The sequence below is a fragment of the Schistocerca americana genome, chromosome 4 (assembly GCF_021461395.2).
Source record: "Schistocerca americana isolate TAMUIC-IGC-003095 chromosome 4, iqSchAmer2.1, whole genome shotgun sequence".
In the NCBI taxonomy this organism is placed as follows: Eukaryota; Metazoa; Arthropoda; class Insecta; order Orthoptera; family Acrididae; genus Schistocerca; species Schistocerca americana.
Window position 1 is genome coordinate 139100516 of NC_060122.1, and position 21128 is coordinate 139121643.

The following is a 21128-nucleotide window of genomic DNA, read 5'->3' on the forward strand; positions in this document are numbered from 1 at the left end:
GATGGGACCTGGATAAACTCCGGCCGAAGTGGCCGTGCGGTTAAAGGCGCTGCAGTCTGGAACCGCAAGACCGCTACGGTCGCAGGTTCGAATCCGCCTCTGGCATGGATGTTTGTGATGTCCTTAGGTTAGTTAGGTTTAACTAGTTCTAAGTTCTACGGGACTAATGACCTCAGCAGTTGAGTCCCATAGTGCTCAGAGCCATTTGAACCATTTGAACCTGGATAAACTGACTAAACCAGAGGTTGTACAGAGTTTGAGGGAGAGCATAAGGGAACAATTGACAGGAATGGGGGAAAGAAATACAACAGAAGAAGAACGGGTAGCTTTGAGGGATGAAGTAGTGAAGGCAGCAGAGGATCAAGTAGGTAAAAAGACGAGGGCTAGTAGAAATCCTTGGGTAACAGAAGAAATATTAAATTTAATTGATGAAAGGAGAAAATATAAAAATGCAGTAAATGAAGCAGGCAAAAAGGAATACAAACGTCTCAAAAATGAGATCGACAGGAAGTGCAAAATGGCTAAGCAGGGGTGGCTAGAGGACAAATGTAAGGATATAGAGGCTTATCCCACTAGGGGTAAGATAGATACTGCCTACAGGAAAATTAGAGAGACCTTTGGAGAAAAGAGAACCACTTGTATGAATGTCAAGAGCTCAGATGGAAACCCAGATCTAAGCAAAGAAGGGAAAGCAGAAAGGTGGAAAGAGTATATAGAGGGTCTATACAAGGGCGATATACTTGAGGACAGTATTATGGAAATGGAAGAGGATGTAGATGAAGACGAAATGGGAGATGTGATACTGCGAGAAGAGTTTAACAGAGCACTGAAAGACCTAAGTCGAAACAAGGCCCCGGGAGTAGACAACATTCCATTAAAACTACTGACAGCCTTGGGAGAGCCAGCTCTGACAAAGCTCTACCATCTGGTGAGCAAGATGTATGAGACAGGCGAAATGCCCTCAGACTTCAAGAAGAATATAATAATTCCAATCTCAAAGAAGCAGGTGCTGACGGATGTGAAAATTACCAAACTATCAGTGTAATAAATCACGGCTGCAATATACTAACGCGAATTCTTTATAGATGAATGGAAAAAATGGTAGAAGCGGACCTCAGGGAAGATCACTTTGGATTCCGCAGAAATGTTGGAACACGTGAGGCAATACTGACCCTACGACTTATCTTAGAAGAAAGATTAAGGGAAGGCAAACCTCAGTTTCTAGCATTTTTAGATTTAGAGAAAGCTTTTGACAATGTTGACTGGAATACTCTCTTTCAAATTCTGAAGGTGGCAAGGGTAAAATACAGGGAGCGAAAGGCTATTTACAATTTGTACATAAACCAGATGGCAGTTATAAAAGTCGAGGGACATGAAAGGGTAGCAGTGGTTGGGAAGGGAGTGAGACAGGGTTGTAGCCTCTCCCCGATGTTATTCAGTCTGTATATTGAGCAAGCAGTAAAGGAAACAAAAGAAAAGTTCGGTGTAGGTATTAAAATCCATGGAGAAGAAATAAAAACTTTGAGGTTCGCCGATGACATTGTACTTCTGTCAGAGACAGCAAAATACTTGGAAGAGCAGTTGAACGGAATGGACAGTGTCTTGAAAGGAAGATATAAGATGAACATCAACAAAAGCAAAACGAGGATAATGGAATGTAGTCGGATTAAGTCGAGAGGTGGTGAGGGAATTAGATTAGGAAATGAGACACTTAAAGTCGTAAAGGAGTTTTGCTATTTGGGGAGCAAAATAACTGATGATTGTCGAAGTAGAGAGGATATAAAATGTAGGCTGGCAATGGCAAGGATAGCGTTTCTGAAGAAGAGAAATTTGTTAATATCGAGTATCGATTTAAGTGTCAGGAAGTCGTTTCTGAAAGTATTTGTATGGAGTGTAGACATGTATGGAAGTGAAACATGGACGATAAATAGTTTAGACAAGAAGAGAATAGAAGCTTTCGAAATGTGGTGCTACAGAAGAATTCTGAAGGTTAGATGGGTAGATCACATAACTAATGAGGAGGTATTGAATAGAATTTGAGAGAAGAAAAATTTGTGGCACAACTTGACCAGATTGGTTAGTAGGACATGTTCTGAGGCACCAAGGGATCACCAATTTAGTATTGGAGGGCGGCGTGGAGGGAAAAAATCGTAGAGGGAGACCAAGAAATAAATACACTATGCAGATTCAGAAGGATGTAGGTTGCAGTAGGTACTGGGAGATGAAGAAGCTTGCACAAGGTAGAGTAGCATGGAGAGCTGCATCAAACCAGTCTCAGGACTGAAGACCACAACAACAGATACCATCCTCTTGGTGTTTTCTCATCTCTTGCAATCGACTAAAGAACTACCTTGGTCCTTTTACAATTCATTCAATTTCATTTTTGTTCTTCTGTTTCTTTCTTTTGCTGTCCACTGTGGTGTTACATCCGGCTCCCCAAGATTTGGTACGACCGTGCTCGGAAGAATAACTGCCACCAGTGCGTAGACCACTTTAATTCTCAGGCGTTGGAATGTAGTGCATAAATTTGTTCTTGCTCCAGATTCATTTATCGCAGTAAGAGTAAAGTAGATTCACTTTTTTCGTTGTATGTTTTGTGCACATGACAGTTTATTGTTATAGAATGTATTTCGGTATATGTGCGGAGATAATACTTATGCTTCCTGAGCGCATCATTAAAAATTATTTCCTTTTCTGTTTATATTTAAGTATTTAATTTATGTGAGTTTGCTTAGTGGGATATTAATATTCAACATATACAGGGTGGCCAGAAACAGTCTGAAAAACTTCTAAGGGTGTTGCAGTGCAGGTTGTGATGAAAACTAGTTGTTAAGAAAAAAATCGATACGTTGCGCCTTTTCCGAGCTAATCATCAGTGAAGTGATCCAATCAGCCCATTGCGCGCGCAAATTCAAGCGGCCCACCAGATAAAATTGTATCAGTTGCTCTCACGGTATAGCCTTCGGCTCGGGTTCGATCCTTACTGCAGTCCCATGTCTAATTTTTGTTTCGCTCCTGTGGTATCACCCAAAGATCGCGGTACCGTAACAAAGTCGGCATCTCGCAATGATACGACGTGAGCTACCGATATCTCACTGCATTCCGCAACGACGGATGTGAGACGCTGGCGCAGCCACGCCCTCTCTCTCAGCGCTGCAGCCCCACCGCAAGGAGGTCGATACACAGCCGAGCACACGAAGGCTCACACCCAAACCTCCAGATGGCAGACACTCAGACCGGTACCAAACGTTGTATGTCGACAGAATACCGACCAGAACTCCGATTTAGTTGCTACTTCGTGCTGTCGTCCAGCAGGACGGAGGTAAACGTTAATTGAAAGTAACACCAGAACTATAGATCACATCAAAAGCATAACTATGAGTAACTTAAACATGTTACTTCTGTGCGGCAGTTGGTAGAGCTTTTAATCGTGAGCAATCCGTTTTCTTTACTGCATTATGCATGAAAGTGTTATATGGGACTAGAATTCATGATATGCAAAACGGCTGTTTGGATTTTACAGAAATTTTCTCCTGACAGTCTGCTTCCGCTTCATTTCTTTGAAAAAAGTAAACCTATAGAGTGCATTTGTAGTTTCACATTTTATGCAATCAGAATATAAAAATTAACAATTGTATCACACGTGCGGAAGTAACAGTAATAATAATAATTAATACTAAACAAAATAATATCAATAAGTACATAATGTTCAACTAACGAAGCGAAAGCAGACTGCCAATAGAACATTGCGACAGACTCCTAAAAGTCCTTTTGCATGTCAGGAAAATTTCCTCTCATATAACAGTTTCACGCGTAAACACTTAAAAAAATTGTCATCAGTGGGGTTTGAACGCTCTATCTTCTCATCCAACCGAGATCTCCAGTTCAACCGCTCTGATACTTTTCCTTTGCTCCGTAGCTCTGGTGATACTTGTAATTACCGTTTACGCATGTTCTGCTGGACGACAGCACACAGCACGAACTAAATCTGTGTTTTGGCTCTGAGCACTGTGAGACTTAACGTCGGAGGTCATCAGTCCCCTAGAACTTAGAACTACTTAAGCCTAACTAACCTAAGGACATCACGCACATCCACGCCCGAGGCAGGATTCGAACCTGCCTTCGTAGCGGTCGCGCGGTTCCAGACTGAAGCGCCTAGAACCGCTCGGCCACACCGGCCAGCTCTGTGTTTTGGTTGATAATCAATCGATATACAACGTTCGGTAGCGAATGAATGTCTGACATCTGGAAGTTTGGGTGTCAGACCAGGTCGTGAGCTCCGATCAAGCAAACTGCATCGTCTAGACCTGACACATTGAACCGTCATTCTGAACTGTGTGAACTTCAAGAAATGAGAATAGTAAATCTGAGCGTCAAGTAACACTTTAATATCAAAGACAGTTGCAAATATTCAGCACAATCCTATGACAATTGATTGAACAAAGTTAATTAAATCTCTTTATCATTATTGTAAAAAAGTGAACTAATATTTCATACGTTGTTGCTCCACTCGCCATCGCACAGAGCAGTCAAAGAACCCATAGTTATATTAGACGATTGTAGTTTCGTTATGTAAAAACAACTCTCCTGTTCGTTTTAGGAAATCAAACGAAGAGCGCGTTCGGCAACACTATCTCTGGCGGACCGCCGGCCGGTGTGGCCGTGCGGTTGTAGGCGCTTCAGTCTGGAACCGCGTGACCACTACTGTCGCAGGTTCGAATCCTGCCTCGGGCACGGATGTGTGTGATGTCCTTGGGTTAGTTAGGTTTAAGTAGTTCTAAGTTCTAGGGGACTGATGGCCTCAGATGTTAAGTCCCATAGTGCTCAGAGCCATTTGAACCATCTCTGGCGGACCGCTTGAATTTGTGCGCACAGTGACCTTATTTGCTAACATCAATGCTAATTACTTTATTGTAATTCCAGTATAGGGTCAAAATTTTTGTTGTTTATTAATTTCGGTCTATAAAGACCATCTTCAGACCTGATTACAAACCTGTCGCATGACACATATCACACCATTAGCTGTGATGCTGCAGTGAAAATCATTAGCAATTTCGGCTTCGTCAGACAAATTATGTTATGATATGTAAAGAGCTCCACAGAAACCTACGTACTGCACATGAAGAGAAACTCATTTATACTGTCCACGCTAATTAATTCGTAAACGGAGCAACTTATCGAATTTTTTTCTCAAGAATTATTTCTCTGCACAGTCTACCCTGCAACACCCTTACAAACTTCTGACCGGTCTGCATAAAGCACGTCGTTTTCATAGAGTAAATCATCACTGCATAAAAAAAGCTCTCCCAGTGCAATATAATTTACTGTCTTCACAGACTCAGACGCATATACATGGTACCTTCACATTAATGTGACCATCTGTCGAAAGCTGGAATAACCACCTTTTGTAGCGCAGACGTGCAGGAACAGAGTCACTCAGGTTCTGATACGTACCGAATGTGATGTGGAGCCATTCCAGTTCCAGTGTGTGGCCAGCTGCGCCAGGTTTCTCCGTTGAGGATCCACGGCACGAACAGTCCAACCGAGGTAGTCGCACAGATTCTCGATTGGGTTTAAATCCGGGGACTTTGGTGGCCAGGGGAGTACAGTAAACCTATCCTGGTGCTCTTAGAGCCACTCACGTACGGTGCGAGCTCTGTGACATGTTGCACTATCCAGCTGGTATATGCCATCTAGCAAAAGAGAAAACAAACTGCATGTGGGGGTGGACGTTGTCCACAAGGATAGGTGCGTACTTCTGTTGATCTACTGTGCCTTCCAGAATGACGAGATCGTCCAGGGAATGCCATGAAAATATTCCTCAGACCATAACACTCCCTCCTCCAGCATGGAGAGCATAAAATGAGATTCACCTGAAAATGACACCAATCACCGCTCAGTGAAAGTCCATTTGCGGTACTGGCGCGCTAATTTCCGCCTTTGTCACCGATAAATAGCAGTCAGCATGGGAGCACGAACCAGGCGCCTGCTGCATAGGTCCATGGACATCAATTTTCGCTGATTGATCGTTCAGAAGACCCTTCACCCTGTCATCTGTGGCCCGTGGTGCACCACAGTTGCACCATTGTCGGCTTCGGATAGCGCCATTCTGCCGAACATGGTATACTTCAACCTCGGCGACACCAAAGAGATTACAAACTTAGTCGTACCGGAATCGCTCAGCCTTGGCCAGAAAGCCAATGATCATGCCCTTCTGGAAGTCAGATAAATCTATAAGTTTCCGCATTACCATAACAACTGGGCCGTGTATATTCTGCAGTACGTAGTAACAGTGTGAACTAGATCAGAACTCAATTAGAACTGAAGCATTACAACAATTGCATTGCGTAAGCATGATAGTCTCTCATTTTAGTTTTGCAATGGATTTTTCTAAGGCCGGTATTACACTATCAAATTTCTTTGTCAAAGATTTGATCAAAGATGTGATCCAATATTCCGTCCAATATATTTGACAAAGATCTTTGACGTAGCGCTACAAGGGGTATTACACTGTCATCAAATTTTTCATCAAAGTTCAAGATGGCTGACAACAACTTGTTATTAACCGCAGCAGTTCTACGTACTCCAATTGCATTGTGTGCACATGCGGAAAAGAAGTGGGGGGAGAAAATGGAACCATACATACGAGGTTGACAGTCTTAAAAGTCCTGGGATTACAACTTGATAATAAATAAATTCAGTTGGGAGGAGCACACCACAGAACTGCAGAAACGCCTTAAAGAATCTGTATTTGCAATTCGAGTGTTAGCAGACATAGGCAACATAAAAATGAAAAAGCTTGCATACTTTCATTCCATAATGTCATATGGGATAATATTTTGGGGTAAATCTTGAAGTCAAACAAAAGTTTTTCAAGGTCCAAAAGCGTGTAATACGTATTATTTGTGGAGTAAATTCACGGACCTCCTGCAGAAACCTCTTCAAAGAACTGGGTACTTCAGATTCTTGCATTGGTACTGGGAGAAAATAAGAAAGAAAATGAAACTGTTGGCGGGCCAGAAGTACAGTGAGACTGTCGTTTGGACGTACGAGATTTGCAGGTTAGCTTTTTTTGTTTTGTATTTCATGCCTAGATACTTCCGTAGAGATATTGTTGCATGTGGATCATTATATGTAATGATTATTACAATACATGCAACGATATGTTTGTACAGTTATCTAGGCATGAGAAACAAACAAAAAAAAGTATAACTCTCGTAGGCCCAAATGACAGAGTCTCACTATACTTCCGGCTCGCAGGTTTACTGCCTCTCAGTATATTTACTTCTTAATAAAATTTGTCGTAAATAATATATCTCTTTTTCCAACAAACAACTCAGTTCATACATACAATACCAGGAACAAAATGATCTGCACAAGGACTTAAAAACACTTACTTTAGTTCAAAAAGGGGTCCACTACTCAGGAACACTCATCTTCAATAATTTGCCAGGAAACATAAAAAATTCAGTTAGAAATAAAGATCAGTTTAAAAGGAGCCTGAAAGACTTACTACTGGCCAACTCCTTCTACTCCATTGGCGAAATTTTTAATAGAAACAAATGATGTATTTATTCATACTATTAGTATTTTTATTTCAGCTTAAAAAAAAACATCGACATGTTCCACATCCACGAGGATCTCCTCAGCACGGATCTATGGAACGAAAAACTAATCTAATCTGGGTGAAGCCGTGGGTTTTACGACGACACGATAAAAGCATTCAACAAAACTTGTTACGTGAGCTTACAGTGGAAGACGTCAAGTCGTACATCAATTACTTAAGAATGGATGAGCATACATTTCTGTATGTGCTCAATGAAGTGTATCCTCATATCACAAAGCACAATTTTCACTTAAGAACTGCTACATCTTCAGAAGACAGGCTCACTATAACACTCCGATTCCTTGCTACAGGAGAGGGTTATGTTATGTTAGGTTAGGTTAGGTCAGGTTAGGTCTCCAATCTTCTTAATCTATTTTTTATTCAGGGTGCCTCACGTTGTAAAGCGCCTCATAAGCTTCAGACATCTCTATTAATTCTGTAGTTGTCGGCACACACCAATTGTATTTACCGGCAATGGTTATAAAAACACTACAGACGACAGAACGCTGCAGCGATGCTAGCGCTCCGCGTGGTAACATATCGGATTGCAGTGAACAGAAGACAAGCGATTTCTTTGATCAAATATACGGCCTCGGCCTAGATTTGATCAAATATTGGACGACATTTGTCAAAGATCCCTATTACACTATCAAATATCTTTGACAAAGATATTGGACAAAGATATTGGACAAAGAAATTTGATTGTGTAATACCGGCCTAAGTAACAGTGGAGTCAGAGGTCTGCAACAATGAACGGCGGGAAGTTCTTTCGATCACTGACTATTGCGTAAGCTGTGGCGGCGTCTATCGTCGCTGCAATTAAGATATTGCTGTCGGAATGTTGCGTCGCTCGCGCTCTCTGTATAAAACATTAAAACAAAGACGTTTGTGAAATATATGTATCCCACACTATCATACACCGTAGCGCTATAGAAACTGGTATAGGCATGCGTATTCAAATACAGAGATATGTAAACAGGCAGAATAGGGCAATACGGTAGGCAACTCCTGTACAAGACAAGTGTCTGGCGTAGTTGTTAGATCGGTTACTGGTGCTACAATGGCAGGTTATCAAGATTTAAGTGAGTTTGAAAGTCGTGTCATAGTCGGCGCACCAGCGACGGGATACAGCATCTCTTCTGAACAGCACGACCATTTCCCGACGACCATTTCACGAGTGTACCGTGAATATGAGGAATCCGGTAAAACATAAAATCTCCGAAATCGCTGCGGCTGGAAAAAGATCCTCAAAGAACGGGACCAACGACGATGAAGAGAATCGTTCAACATGACAGAAGTGCAACCCTTCCGCAAATCGCTGCAGATTTCAATGCTGAGCCATCAACAAGTGTCAGTGTGTGAACGACTCAACGAAACATCATCGATATGGGCTCTCGGAAACGAAGGCCCACTCGTGTACCCCTGATGACTCCACGACACAAAGCTTTACGCTTCACCTGGGCACGTCAACACCGATATTGGACAGTTGGTGACTGGAAACATGTTGCCTCGTCGGACGAGTCTCGTTTTAAATTGTACCGAACGGATGAACGTGTACGGGTATGGAGACAACATCATGACTCCATGGACCCTGCATGTCAGCAGCGGATTATTAAAGATGGTGGAGGCTCTGTAATGGTGTCGGGCGTGTGCAGTTGGAGTGATACGTCTAGATACGACTCTAACAGGTGACACGTACGTAAGCATCGTGTCTGATCACCTACATCCATTCTTGTCCATTGTGCATTCTGACGGACTTGGGCAGTTCCAGCAGGACAAAGCGAGATCCTACACGTCCAGAATTGCTACAAAGTGACTCCAGGAACACTCTTCTAAGTTTAAACACTTCCGCTGGCCACCAAGCTTCCCAGACGTGAACATTATTGAGCATATCTTAGATGCCTCTCAACATGCTGTTCAGAAGAGATCTCCACCCTCTCGTACTCTTACGGATTTATGCACAGCCCTACAGGATTCATGGTGTCAATTCCCTCGAGCACTACTTGAGCCGTGCGGAGTGACCGCGTGGTTTGAGGCGCCATGTCACGGACTGCACGGCCCCTACCGCCGGAGGTTCGAGTCCTCGCTCGGGCATGGGTGTGTGTGTTGTTCTTAGCATAAGTTAGTTTAAATAGCGTGTAAGCCTAGGGACTTATGACCTCAGCAGTTTGGTCCCTTAGGAATTCACACACATTTGAACACACACGCACTACTTCAGACATTAGTTTAGTCCATACCATGTTGTGCTGCGGGACTTCTGCATGCTCGCTGGGGCCCTACACGATATTAGGCAGGTGTACCAGTTTCTTTGGCTCTTCAGTGTAATAAACACGTAAAATTATTTAACATGTTAACCACGTCGTCAGTTCCGCGGATGACCTCATTGCATAGGAGCGGCAGTAAAAAGTTTAACAAACAAATGAATTTTAACGAAGTTTGTTAAAACATTCAGTACAAAGACGAGGTTTAGATTTGCACGTATTACAAAAGGTAACTACCTGTTTAGTTAATTTTCTAGCTGCATTGCGCCAGAGTGTTTTCGTGTTTGTCTTCTAACATTTAGAATGATATCTACACACTTCATGCACCTTTCCTACCTTTGTTTGCGCCTTCTTGTATTAACACTGACTGGAGTTCCTTCGTGTGAAGGCCGTAAAGAGCGCATCTACCAACTGTTTTCGAAATTTTGTGATTGATGTTTTCCGTGCCGTCACATCTTGGAATACATATGAAGCGTTCACAGCTGCGGTGTTCAAGAAAAGATCGAAGTGCTGACATTCCATACCATTTACTGCTTTATGTATGCATTTGATCGGAAACGCCAATAGCAGTTTTTCACTTATTACCTTTAGTAACAATCTTCGGTTTTCAGTAAATCCATCTTTTGGTTGTCATGTTTTCCGTTTCACTCGAATGTTTAGTGGAAAAAACCAAAACGTATTTCTTGTCTTTCAATTGCAAAACAGTAATTCCTTTTCTCGTTTGCCCCCACTTCCCCGCGTTTTAGTTTGGTCGTTATAATTTCTTTGGGAATTCCTTTGCGATTTAATCGAAGGGTACAAATCAAATGCGTATTCTACGTGATGAGTCTGCTTGCCAAATTTCCCAAATCTACATCGTTTCGGTAGTTAATGTATGGCTTTTATTGAATAAATCTTAACAAAAATTCATCACATCATTTGTTGGCGTGGTATTTTCCTTATCAAGTACTTCGGCAGCGTAAATTCGAGAATTCTAGTAGTATTCATTGTCGCAGTGCAGTTGAATCATTTTGATGTCATACCTGTGTCTCTTATGTTTTAAATATTACCTGTATGTAATTCGTTATCCGAATGGTATTAGAGACCCGTCGATACATAGTATTTCGACAGGATCAAAATATTCTTCATCGATGGCGTAGCATTTAGTGCGTCTGCCTTACAAGCAAGATACCTGGGTGCGAATCCTGTCCTTCTAGCAAATTTTCATTTCTCGCTACCATCTGCGTGTATACATCATATATGTTTGAGACTTGAAAATGTCTATGGAACCTTACAATTACATTTGGCGCTCATTTATACGCCAACTCAACAACACCAAATGGTGCACTTAACATTTTGTTTACGTACGCTGCTCAGCGGCAGTTGCCAAGCCAATTTTTTCCACGGTAACGCCTTTGTTGTATGTGGCACGTACGGCGCGGCTGACGAATGGGTTGCGTGCTTGCAGGCGCAGCGTTAGGCGGCCGTCAAATACTTGCCGGCACGCGGGACTGCAGCCTCAACGGAAAAACCAGTGAAATTGGCTCCGCGCTCAACGCGTTAAATTCGCATAAAATCTCTTTAACATATACTGCACATACTTGTCACCTGCAATCGCTTAGGCAGGGAGCCCCGCAGTGTGTAAGCTCCAACATCTTGCCGCACTACAGTACACACCATCCGCTAGTTATCACCAACGGTACTAAACACACAAATTGACTGGTTCTATGTCTTCACTGCTAATTGCTCATATTTTCTTTTCGATTCGTTCATACTACATTAATTACGACGTATTATGATTGAGCCAGCCGTGTTGACCGAGCGGTTCTAGGCGCTTCAGTCTGGAACCGCGCAACCGCTACAGTCGCAGGTTCGAATCCTGCCTCGGGCATGGATGTGTGTGATGTCCTAGGTTAGTTGGGTTTAAGTAGTTCTAAGTTCTAGGGGACTGATGACCTCAGATGTTAAGTCCCATACTGCTCAGAGCCATTTGAACCATTTATTATGATTGATATTCAGCCTGAGTTTCAAAATTACTGTGTTATATTCTTCCATTAACCGTTCCGGTTTATCCTCACTAGGGACAAACAGTACAATACGGTCATCAAAACGTTCGTGATCCAATAAAAGGTATAGGGATATGCAAATTAGCCTCTAGGGCTGGAGAAAAGAGTTGTAGTGCTAAGAAAGCTCATGGCCTAACTCCTCTTCCAGTTAGTATTTCTAGTATCTTCATTAAATTTCGTGGATACTGTGGCACGGGTGTATTCTTTCTATGCTATACTTACATAGATGGAATCAAAGCTTTTTTCCCCACAACTGTTAGTACATGCTTTGTTGGAAAATGAATGAAGCTTCATCAAAATGTATGAGTCGTGTTATGATGCGAGTCGGCAACCGCTTTGTTCTAAGGAGCCAAACGTTGTGTCCTGGTTGCTAGTGATAAACTAGTGGAAGGTGACCAAAGGGATCTGTCGCCGTAGTAATCTGTAGCGGCATCCGGAAGATTGGTTGACGCAAGTAAACTTTAAATAAACAGGTCGTACTCAACCTGTGTGTGAAGAAATACTACATTGTTGACAACATGTGGCAGACGCGGCTAGCAGATTGAATGTTTGTCGGTGGAGCTAACTATCGACAACTCTGTGTAATGTTCAGCACGAAATAGAGACATACTAGTAATCTTGTACTAGAAGACTGGTCCCCAGGTGCCCGTCCTTGTAACACAGTCCTGGCGATCTCGATTTGTCGGCGGCCTGGTGGTTCTTCATTAGTGACGATGGTCAAAGCACCATTCGCGACGCCCACAGGCATCTTCGAGGCTCCAGCTCCGGCAGTATCGATAGGCTACGATTCTACAAATCCCAAGATCGGTGATAATTTTGCTCTCGTCTGTAAGTTCTTTCACAATCTGCAAGTTGCCCATTGTGGTATATTTACGTCTACAGCTGCACTGTTCCTTTGACTGAATAAAATCCAAAGCGTGGAAAACTCTAGAGGAGACCTTTTCGAGCAATAAAAATCTGATGGCTGATGGCGATTTTATATATGCAGGGTAAACCACTTAATTTGGACAGCACTTCGTAAACTATTCTAGGTGCAGGACTGCAGTTTCCGGTAAGGGATGGTACACAGAGGGTGAAGACACCAAAATCATAATTAATATCGCGAGGAAAGTCGGATTCGAATGCCACTCTCATACAAATTTTCGTTTATCACTACATATTTATTAAACTGTAGGTTGAGCATATCTGAACGGTTTACACTGATATCATTTCATGTTTTGCATCTCCATTGATTTCACTCTCGTCAATCCATTCACTTCATTTCAGTGCATCTAATTCTTTTGAAATCATATTCCTTGTGGTAGTGTGTCACAGTCCTCCACCTTCACCCGGTGCTGTGCAAACTCTAATGAGAGTGAAAGTGCGAGTGAGCCCTGGAGGCGTGCTAGGATTTCGAGTGATAATGGATTCGTGTCCCAGTCTGGCACAGATTTTCAGTGGCCGCTACGTATTCGATGATCTCAAAGATTTCGAAATATTGCCACCTCGGGAGTGCAATCCCAACAGATAAACATAATGAGGATCAGCGCAGTATTTGCAAAGTGTACAAATAGTGGACATAACTGAAAAGGACGTAGATTGCTACAGTTACAAAATCTTTGCCAACCCAGACTTGAAACGAGGAAGTACCAGCCATCAAGTGTGAAAAGTTTTTCTGGATTCTCCTACGGATACGATTGGCTTCTTGGAATTGTTAGCATGTTTCACGTAGCACAATTAGTTAATTTTCGAATTTCCATCAACTTTTTTCTTATCACTTTTATACAGATCAAGTAAACGATTTCATTAACTTCAAATTTTTACATAGCACAAGTGGTCTATTTACTCCTTTATCTATACTTTCCGCTGCAGCGATAGCAACACTGTGGTGAAGTCGTAGGTTATCCCCATCCTCAACCATCTGGGAATGTGTATGATAAGTTTTTGTTTGAGAGAACGTTGAAGGTTATTTTGGAAGGAGAGTCATCAACAAATGTAGCTGTTACTTCTAGCGTGCTCCAGGGAAGTGTTTCGGGACTCTAACTGTTCATGTTGCATATTAAAGACCTGCTAGACATAATTATTAGTAACCTGTCTATCTGGAAAAAACTGCAAAGCTTCTCACATAATGCTTTCCTCCTCCTTTCCCATCTTTTGATTTTCTTCTCTCCTCATAATTATTCTCATACCTCCATCCTAGTTACTTCTGTCCCAAATTTCCTGTTTGTTGCAAACCAATCTCCCACACTATACATCTCCACATACCATTCCACTAACTAAATTTCCATACAACTTCTTACAGCTCCACGAGCAACTTATATCCTCCCAATACAGATCCTACAGTTTGTGAAATGCTATGAAGTGCTGCATTGTCGTAATAAACATTTGATTTTATAGATGCAAATATTTTTTTTCATTTTGATACTTTAGACCTACCTGCGAATTTTTCCATAAATGCCGTCTATTGGGAATACCAAATATACCTCTTCCTGTCCACAGTCATAATGAAGGAGAAAGAAAAAGATGAAAAAATCCATTTTATAAAGTTTAAATGGTGGATTGGAAGGGAACGTGAGAGGAGATACAAATTGTCAAGGTTCCGGTCGACCGCGTCTGACCACCACAAAGGAGGGTCGCCATATGGTGCACCGAGCACACTGTAACCCCTTCACATCTACACGTTTATCATCCGAGAGTACCATCACCCAGCATTGGTCGGAGACTAGCAGCAGCTGGAATAGCGAATTATCGTCCCGTGCTTAGGCTGCCGTTAACACCACAAGACAAAGGACTGCGTTTGGACTGATGCCGTGACTAGGAAGCACGGACTGCTGATGAATGGCGTCGAATTGTGTTCAGCGATGAATCGTGGTACTGCAAAATCCGGGAAGGCCGACACTGAATATGGCAGCAATCTGCGGAGAAGTCCCATTTTTCCATTGTTTTGGAGAGGCACAATCATCGTGTTGTGTTACTCGTGGCATCATGGTGTGGGGAGGCATCGGGTATGACTTCAGGTCACGGTGCTAATAATTGAGAGAACGCTGATGGCGAAACTGTACGTCTAGGATATTCTATGTATTCACACGTTATCTCTCATGCGACATTATCGAACTGCCATTTGTTAATAAGACAATGCCCGCCCACGCTAGGCACGCGTGTCTATGAACTGTCCGTTTGGTGTGCAGTTACTGCGGTTGGCAGCGCCGGCTGGGGTGGCCGATCGGTTCTAGGCTCTTAAGTCTGGAACCGCGCGACCGCTGCGGTCGCAGGTTTGAATCCTGCCTCGGGCATGGATGTGTGTGACGTCCTCAGGTTAGTTAGGTTTAAGTAGTTCTAAGTTCTAGGGGACTGGTGACCTCAGATGTTAAGTCCCATAGTGCTCAGAACCATTTGAATCATTTCGTTTGCAGCGAGACCCCGAGGTTTGTCCTCTATAGACGAGGATTGTGTGGAACCTCTCGCATGGCGGAGCGGGATAGTTTAAGTTAGATTAAGTAACGCATAAGCTTAGGGACCGATGACCTCAGCAGTCTGGGCCCATAAGACCTCACCATAGATTTCCAATTTTCCACTCGCATATCAACTCTATCCCAGTGCCAGGATCCGAGGTATTACACCGAGGCGACTAAAGTCATACGATACCACCTAGTAACAGGTCGAACTTCCTTTTGCCCGCCGTAGTGCGGCAACTCGACGTGACATGCACTCAGCCGGTTGATGGAAGTCCCCTGTAGAAATATTGAGCCATGCTGTCTCTATAGCCGTTAATAATTGTAAAAGTATTGGCGATTCATGATTTTGTGCACGAACTGAGCTCCCGATTATCTACCATAAATGTTCGACGTTATTCATGTCGGGCGATCTGGGTGCCCAAATCATTCGCCCGTACGGATGTTTGGTAACACGAAGTACATGAATGGCTGAAAACGGTCTCCAAGTAGCCGAACATAAGCATTTGTTATCAGTGACGCGGTCCATTCCATGTAAACACAGTCCACACTACTATGGAGCCCTCACCACTTTACACAGTGTGTTGATTCAAATGGTTCAAATGGCTCTGAGAACTCTGAGACTTAACATCCGAGGTCATCAGTCCCCTAGAACTTAGAACTACTTAAGGGGCTCCGAAACGCCCTATACTTGCAATGTTAAAATAACGCTTATAAATTACATCTTTCCTCACAAAGTATTTGAGGTAGGAAGAACTTTTTACAGATTATTTATTGGAATATGGGCTACAACTTAACACAGGGATTTTACAAAATTTTAGTTCAGTTATTAAAGATGATTTTTTTTCAATTGTAATAAAAATTCACAACATTTTTTTGCAATTTTTTATTTATATATTCAAAAATATACAGTTTTTTGGAAAAAGGCTGTGTTAAATTATGCAGAAGGTACTGTGTAACATTTACTGAAAGTTTGAAACAAATATGTTTGGAAGATCCTTAGAAAACATGTAATTAGTATGAGAAAATAAAAGTTTTGGGAATCGAGCGACAAAGATTGGATTAACTTTTTAGTGCATTCCAGGTCCATAGGATGGATTATCTTCATCCTCTGCAAACTCCTTCTCCAGCTTCCTCTTGTTCCTCCTCCTGTTTACTCTTGCTTGTATTTCTAGACTCTTTACAGCCCTGTCTGCAGCCCGAAGGCGTTCCTTGTCTAAAGCAAGCATCGCTCGTTGTTGTGTTCGTAGATTTTGCTACCATTTTCTTCAGTTGCAGTTACTGCAACACTGTTCCAAAAGGTGGTCATGTATGAACACTCATCACATTTCAGTTGTATTTCACTAGCAAGTCCTCCGTGCTTTATTATGGAGAGTTCCAGACCAACTTCACTACAATGAATACATCTTACACAGTTTGAAAAAATTCCTTTGAGAACCGACATATCAAATATTTCATTCACATCCGATTCGCCCATAAAACATTCATAGTTTTCACTCATTGAACCAAGCTTCTTCTGTGAAGTATTTTCTTTCCCACTTTGACTGCTATGGGCAGGTGTACAAGAGAGGTTAGGTTCACTCACTTGGTTATCGTCTTTATTGTTTACAGTAATAACACATACCTTTGGCTTTCCAACATTTCTCCTTTTCTTAAAAGCCTTCAGAGGATTTCTAATAACTTTACTTTTACTCATTATTATACTTCAACAAAACAGAGACTCAAGAAACAGAATTATTTACGAATATTTTCGAGATAACGACAGAGTAAATAACCATGAAACAATCGACAATCACACAAGCGATATATATTGAACCATCACAGGTTAGCCACAACACATACTTTATCTCACATCACTAAAATGTACTTGATGAACACGGACGTTAATAATAACACCATTTGACAGCAGTTTAACAGCGCCACAGTGGGTCACGCCCATGTAGAACACATTTCAAAAAAAATTTAAAAATAGTTGTAGTCTTCGGAATTGAATAAATTATATATCTATTAAAAGGTAATAGTCTGCAGATTCAGAAAACGCAAAAAAGTAAAAATTGAACTTTTCATGATTTTGAGCCTTTCCGGAGCCCCTTAAGCCTAACTAACCTAAGTACATCACACACATCCATGCCAGAGGCAGGATTCGAACCTGCGACCGTAGCGGTCGCGCGGTTCCTGATTCAAGCTCCTAGAACCGCTCGGCCACAGCGGCCGGCCACAGTCTGTTGTTGGCAACTTGGGTCCGTGACTTCTAGGATCTGCGCCACACTCGGACCCTACCATCAGCTCTTACCAACTGAAGTCGGGACTCATGTGTCCAGGCTGCGGTTTTCCAGTCGCTATGCGCATGAGCCCAAGAAAAGCGCTGCAGCCGATGTCGTGCTATTAGCAAAGGCACTCCCTTCGGTTGTCTGCTGCTCTAGTCCATTGACGCAAAATTTCGCCGTACTCTCTTAAAGGATAAGTTCGTCGTCCGACCTACATTGTTTCTGCTGTTATTTCACGCAGTGTTGTTTCTCTGTTATAACTGACAACTCTATAGAAACGCTGTTATACTCGGTCGTTAAGGGAAGGCCATCGGCCACTGGATGGTGAGAGGTCGATCTCTAACAATTTTCAAAATGGAATGTCCGATGCGTCTAGCTCTAATTACAATTCCGCGTTCTGTTTGTTCCCGTCGTGCGGCCAGAATGCCATCGTAAACTTTTTCACATTACGCACCTGAGTACAAGTGACAGCTCTACGAATGCACTGCCCCTTTACCCCTTGTGTACGTGATAATACCGCTACCTGTATACGTGCATATCGCTGTTCCACGACTTCTGTCCGTTCTGTGTAAGGACCAATTACAGTAATTGTGGGTCAGCTGAGGATACAATGGCTTTATGACACCGTTGTCCGGCCCCGGTAGCTGAGTGGTCAGCGTGACGGAATGTCAATCCTAAGGGCCCGGGTTCGATTCCTGGCTGGGTCGGAGATTTTCTCCGCTCAGGGACTGGGTGTTGTGTTGTCCTAATCATCATCATTTCATCCCCATCGACGCGCAGGTCGCCGACGTGGCGTCAAATCGAAAGACCTGCACCAGGCGAACGGTCTACCCGACGGGAGGCCTTAGCCACACGACATTTCATGACACCGTTCCAAACCGAACCAGTGCATGCATGCATGCAGGTCAGAGGAGGTGAAATGTCATATAAGTTGGTGCATTTGTCAAGTTCTCGTTATATTTGACTCGATATTGTAAGCACAGAAAGAGCATCACATACCGTCTCAGTCCGTGGAGTTTCACTTCGTTTGCTCTTCTAGTCCTGTGTGCTTTCCTTTTTTTTACGAGGCGGTCTGTACGGATGTACGGATGGTGCTACATAAGAGGTCACGTTGCTTACACGTGTATGTGTGTACGTTGTGCAGATCTGAGGGAGCAGCTGGTGAAGAAGTACAACATCACGGCGGAGGACTACCGCGTCATCGAGGTGGTCATCATCGAGAACAAGCCGCACAAGGCGGGACCGCAGTGGAAGTTTGCGGGCGCCTTCTACTTCGCGACCGTCGTGCTCGCCATGATAGGTGAGTGCGCCACGCTGACGCCGCCTGGTCCTGCACTCTGTCCACCATCACTTGCTGTCAGCTGCACAGCTCTGCGTCATTTGCCATGTACTGTACTGACTGTTACATGCTTCTAGTACTTGTAGAAAGGAGTGAGTACATAGTATTATGAATAGGAGCCCATGTCCGGAAAGGCTACAGAGCGTCAAATTTATAGCCGCCGGCGAATGTAAATGTATGTACACTGACGCGCCAAAGAAACTGGTATAGGATCCGCAATCAAATACAGAGATATGTAAACAGGCAGAATACGGCACTGCGGTCGGCAACGCCTGCATAAAACAAGTGTCTGACGTAGTTGTTAGATCGTTTATTGCTGTTACAATGACAGGTTATCAAGATTTAAGCGAGTATGAACGTGGTGTTACAGTCGACGCACGAGCGATACGACACAGCATCTCCGAGGTAGCGATGAAGTGGAAATTTTTGGAAATTTGTGGTAAGGTCTTATGGGACCAAACTGCTGAGGTCATCGGTCCCTAACCTTACACACTACTTAATCTAACTTCAACTGACTTACGCTAAAGTCTACACATGCGCCCATGCCCGAGGGAGGATTCGAACGTATGACTGAGGGAGCTGCCCGGACCGCGACGAGGATGCCTCATACCGCGTACTACCCCGCGCGGCACTGAAGTGGAGATTTTCCCGTTCGATTATTTCACGAGTGTACTGTGAATTTCAGGAGTTCGGTAAAACATCAGATCTCCGACATCGCTGCGGCCGGAAAAAGATCATCAAAGAACGAGACCAACTGAAGAGAATCGTTCAACGTGATAGAAGCGCAACCCTTCCGCAAATTGAAACTTCCTGGCAGATTAAAACTGTGTGCCGGACCGAGACTCGAACTCGGGACCTTTGCCTTTCGCGGGCAAGTGTTCTACCAACTGAGCTACCCAAGCACGACTCACGCCCCGTCCTCACGGTTTTGCTTCTCCCAGAATCGAGTCTCGGTTCGGCGCACAGTTTTAATCTGCCAGGAAGTTTCATATCATCTCACACTCCGCTGCACAGTGAAAATCTCAATCTGGAAACTTCCGCAAATTGCTGCAGATTTCAGTGATGGGCCATCAACAAGTGTCAGCGTGAAAACCATTCAACAAAAGAGCATCGATATGCGCTTTCGGAGCCGAAGGCCCACTCGTGTACCCCTGATGACTGCACGACACAAAGCTTTGCCCTTCGCCTGGACCATCAACACCGATATTGGACTGTTGATGACTGGAAACATGTTGCCCCGTCGGACGAGTCTCATTTTAAATTGTATCGAACGGATGGACGTGTACGGGTATGAAGACAACCTCATGAATCCATGGACCCTGCATGTCAGCAGCGGACTGCTCAAGCTGGTAGAGGCTCTGTTATGGTGTGGGGCGTGTGCAGTTGCAGTGATATCGGACCCCTGACATGTCTAGATACGACTCTGACAGGTGACACGTACGTAAGCATCCTGTCTGGTCACCTGCATCCATTCTTGTCCGTTGAGCAATTTGGGCAATTCCAGCAGGTCAATTCGACACCCCCAAACGCCCAGAATTGCTACAGAGTGGCTACAGGAAAACTCTTCTGAGTTTAAACATTTCGGCGGCCACCAAAGACATGAACATTATTGAGCATATCTGGGATGCCTTGCAACGTGCTGTTCAGAAGATATCTTCACCCCCTCGTACTCTTACGGATTTATGTACAGCCCTGTGGGATTCATGGTGTCAGATCCCTCCAGCACTACTTCAGACATTAGTCGAGTCCATGCCACGTCGTGTTGTGGCACTTCAACGTGCTCGTAAGGTCCCTACAGTGTCCCTACTATGTGATCAAAAGTATCCGGACACTTGGCTGAAAATGGCTTACGAGTTCGTAGCGTCCTCCATCGGTAATGCTAGAATTCACTATGGTGTTGGCCCACCCTTAGCCTTGATGACAGCTTCCACTCTCGAAGGCATACGTTCAACCAGGTGCTGGAAGGTTTCTTGGGAATGGCAGCCCATTCTTCACAGAGTGCTGCACTGAGGGTAGGTATCGATGTCGGTCGGTGAGGCCCGGCACTAAGTCGGCGTTCCAAAACATCCCAGAGGTGTTCTACAGGATTCGGGTCAGGACTCTGTACAGGGATGTTATTGTCGTGTAACCACTCCGCCACAGGCCGTTCATTGTGAACAGGTGCTCGATCGTGTTGAAA

At 43.6% G+C, this 21128-nt stretch overlaps 1 protein-coding gene across 1 annotated transcript in view; it reads left to right on the plus strand.

Annotated features, from left to right (window-relative positions):
- Window positions 1–21128, plus strand: part of LOC124613302 (two pore potassium channel protein sup-9) — a 92479-nt gene that overhangs the window by 42069 nt on the left and 29282 nt on the right. The window contains exon 3 of the mRNA XM_047141998.1: window positions 18755–18910. Within this exon, the coding sequence (XP_046997954.1) occupies window positions 18755–18910 (156 nt within the window). The remainder of the gene's footprint in view (window positions 1–18754; window positions 18911–21128) is intronic.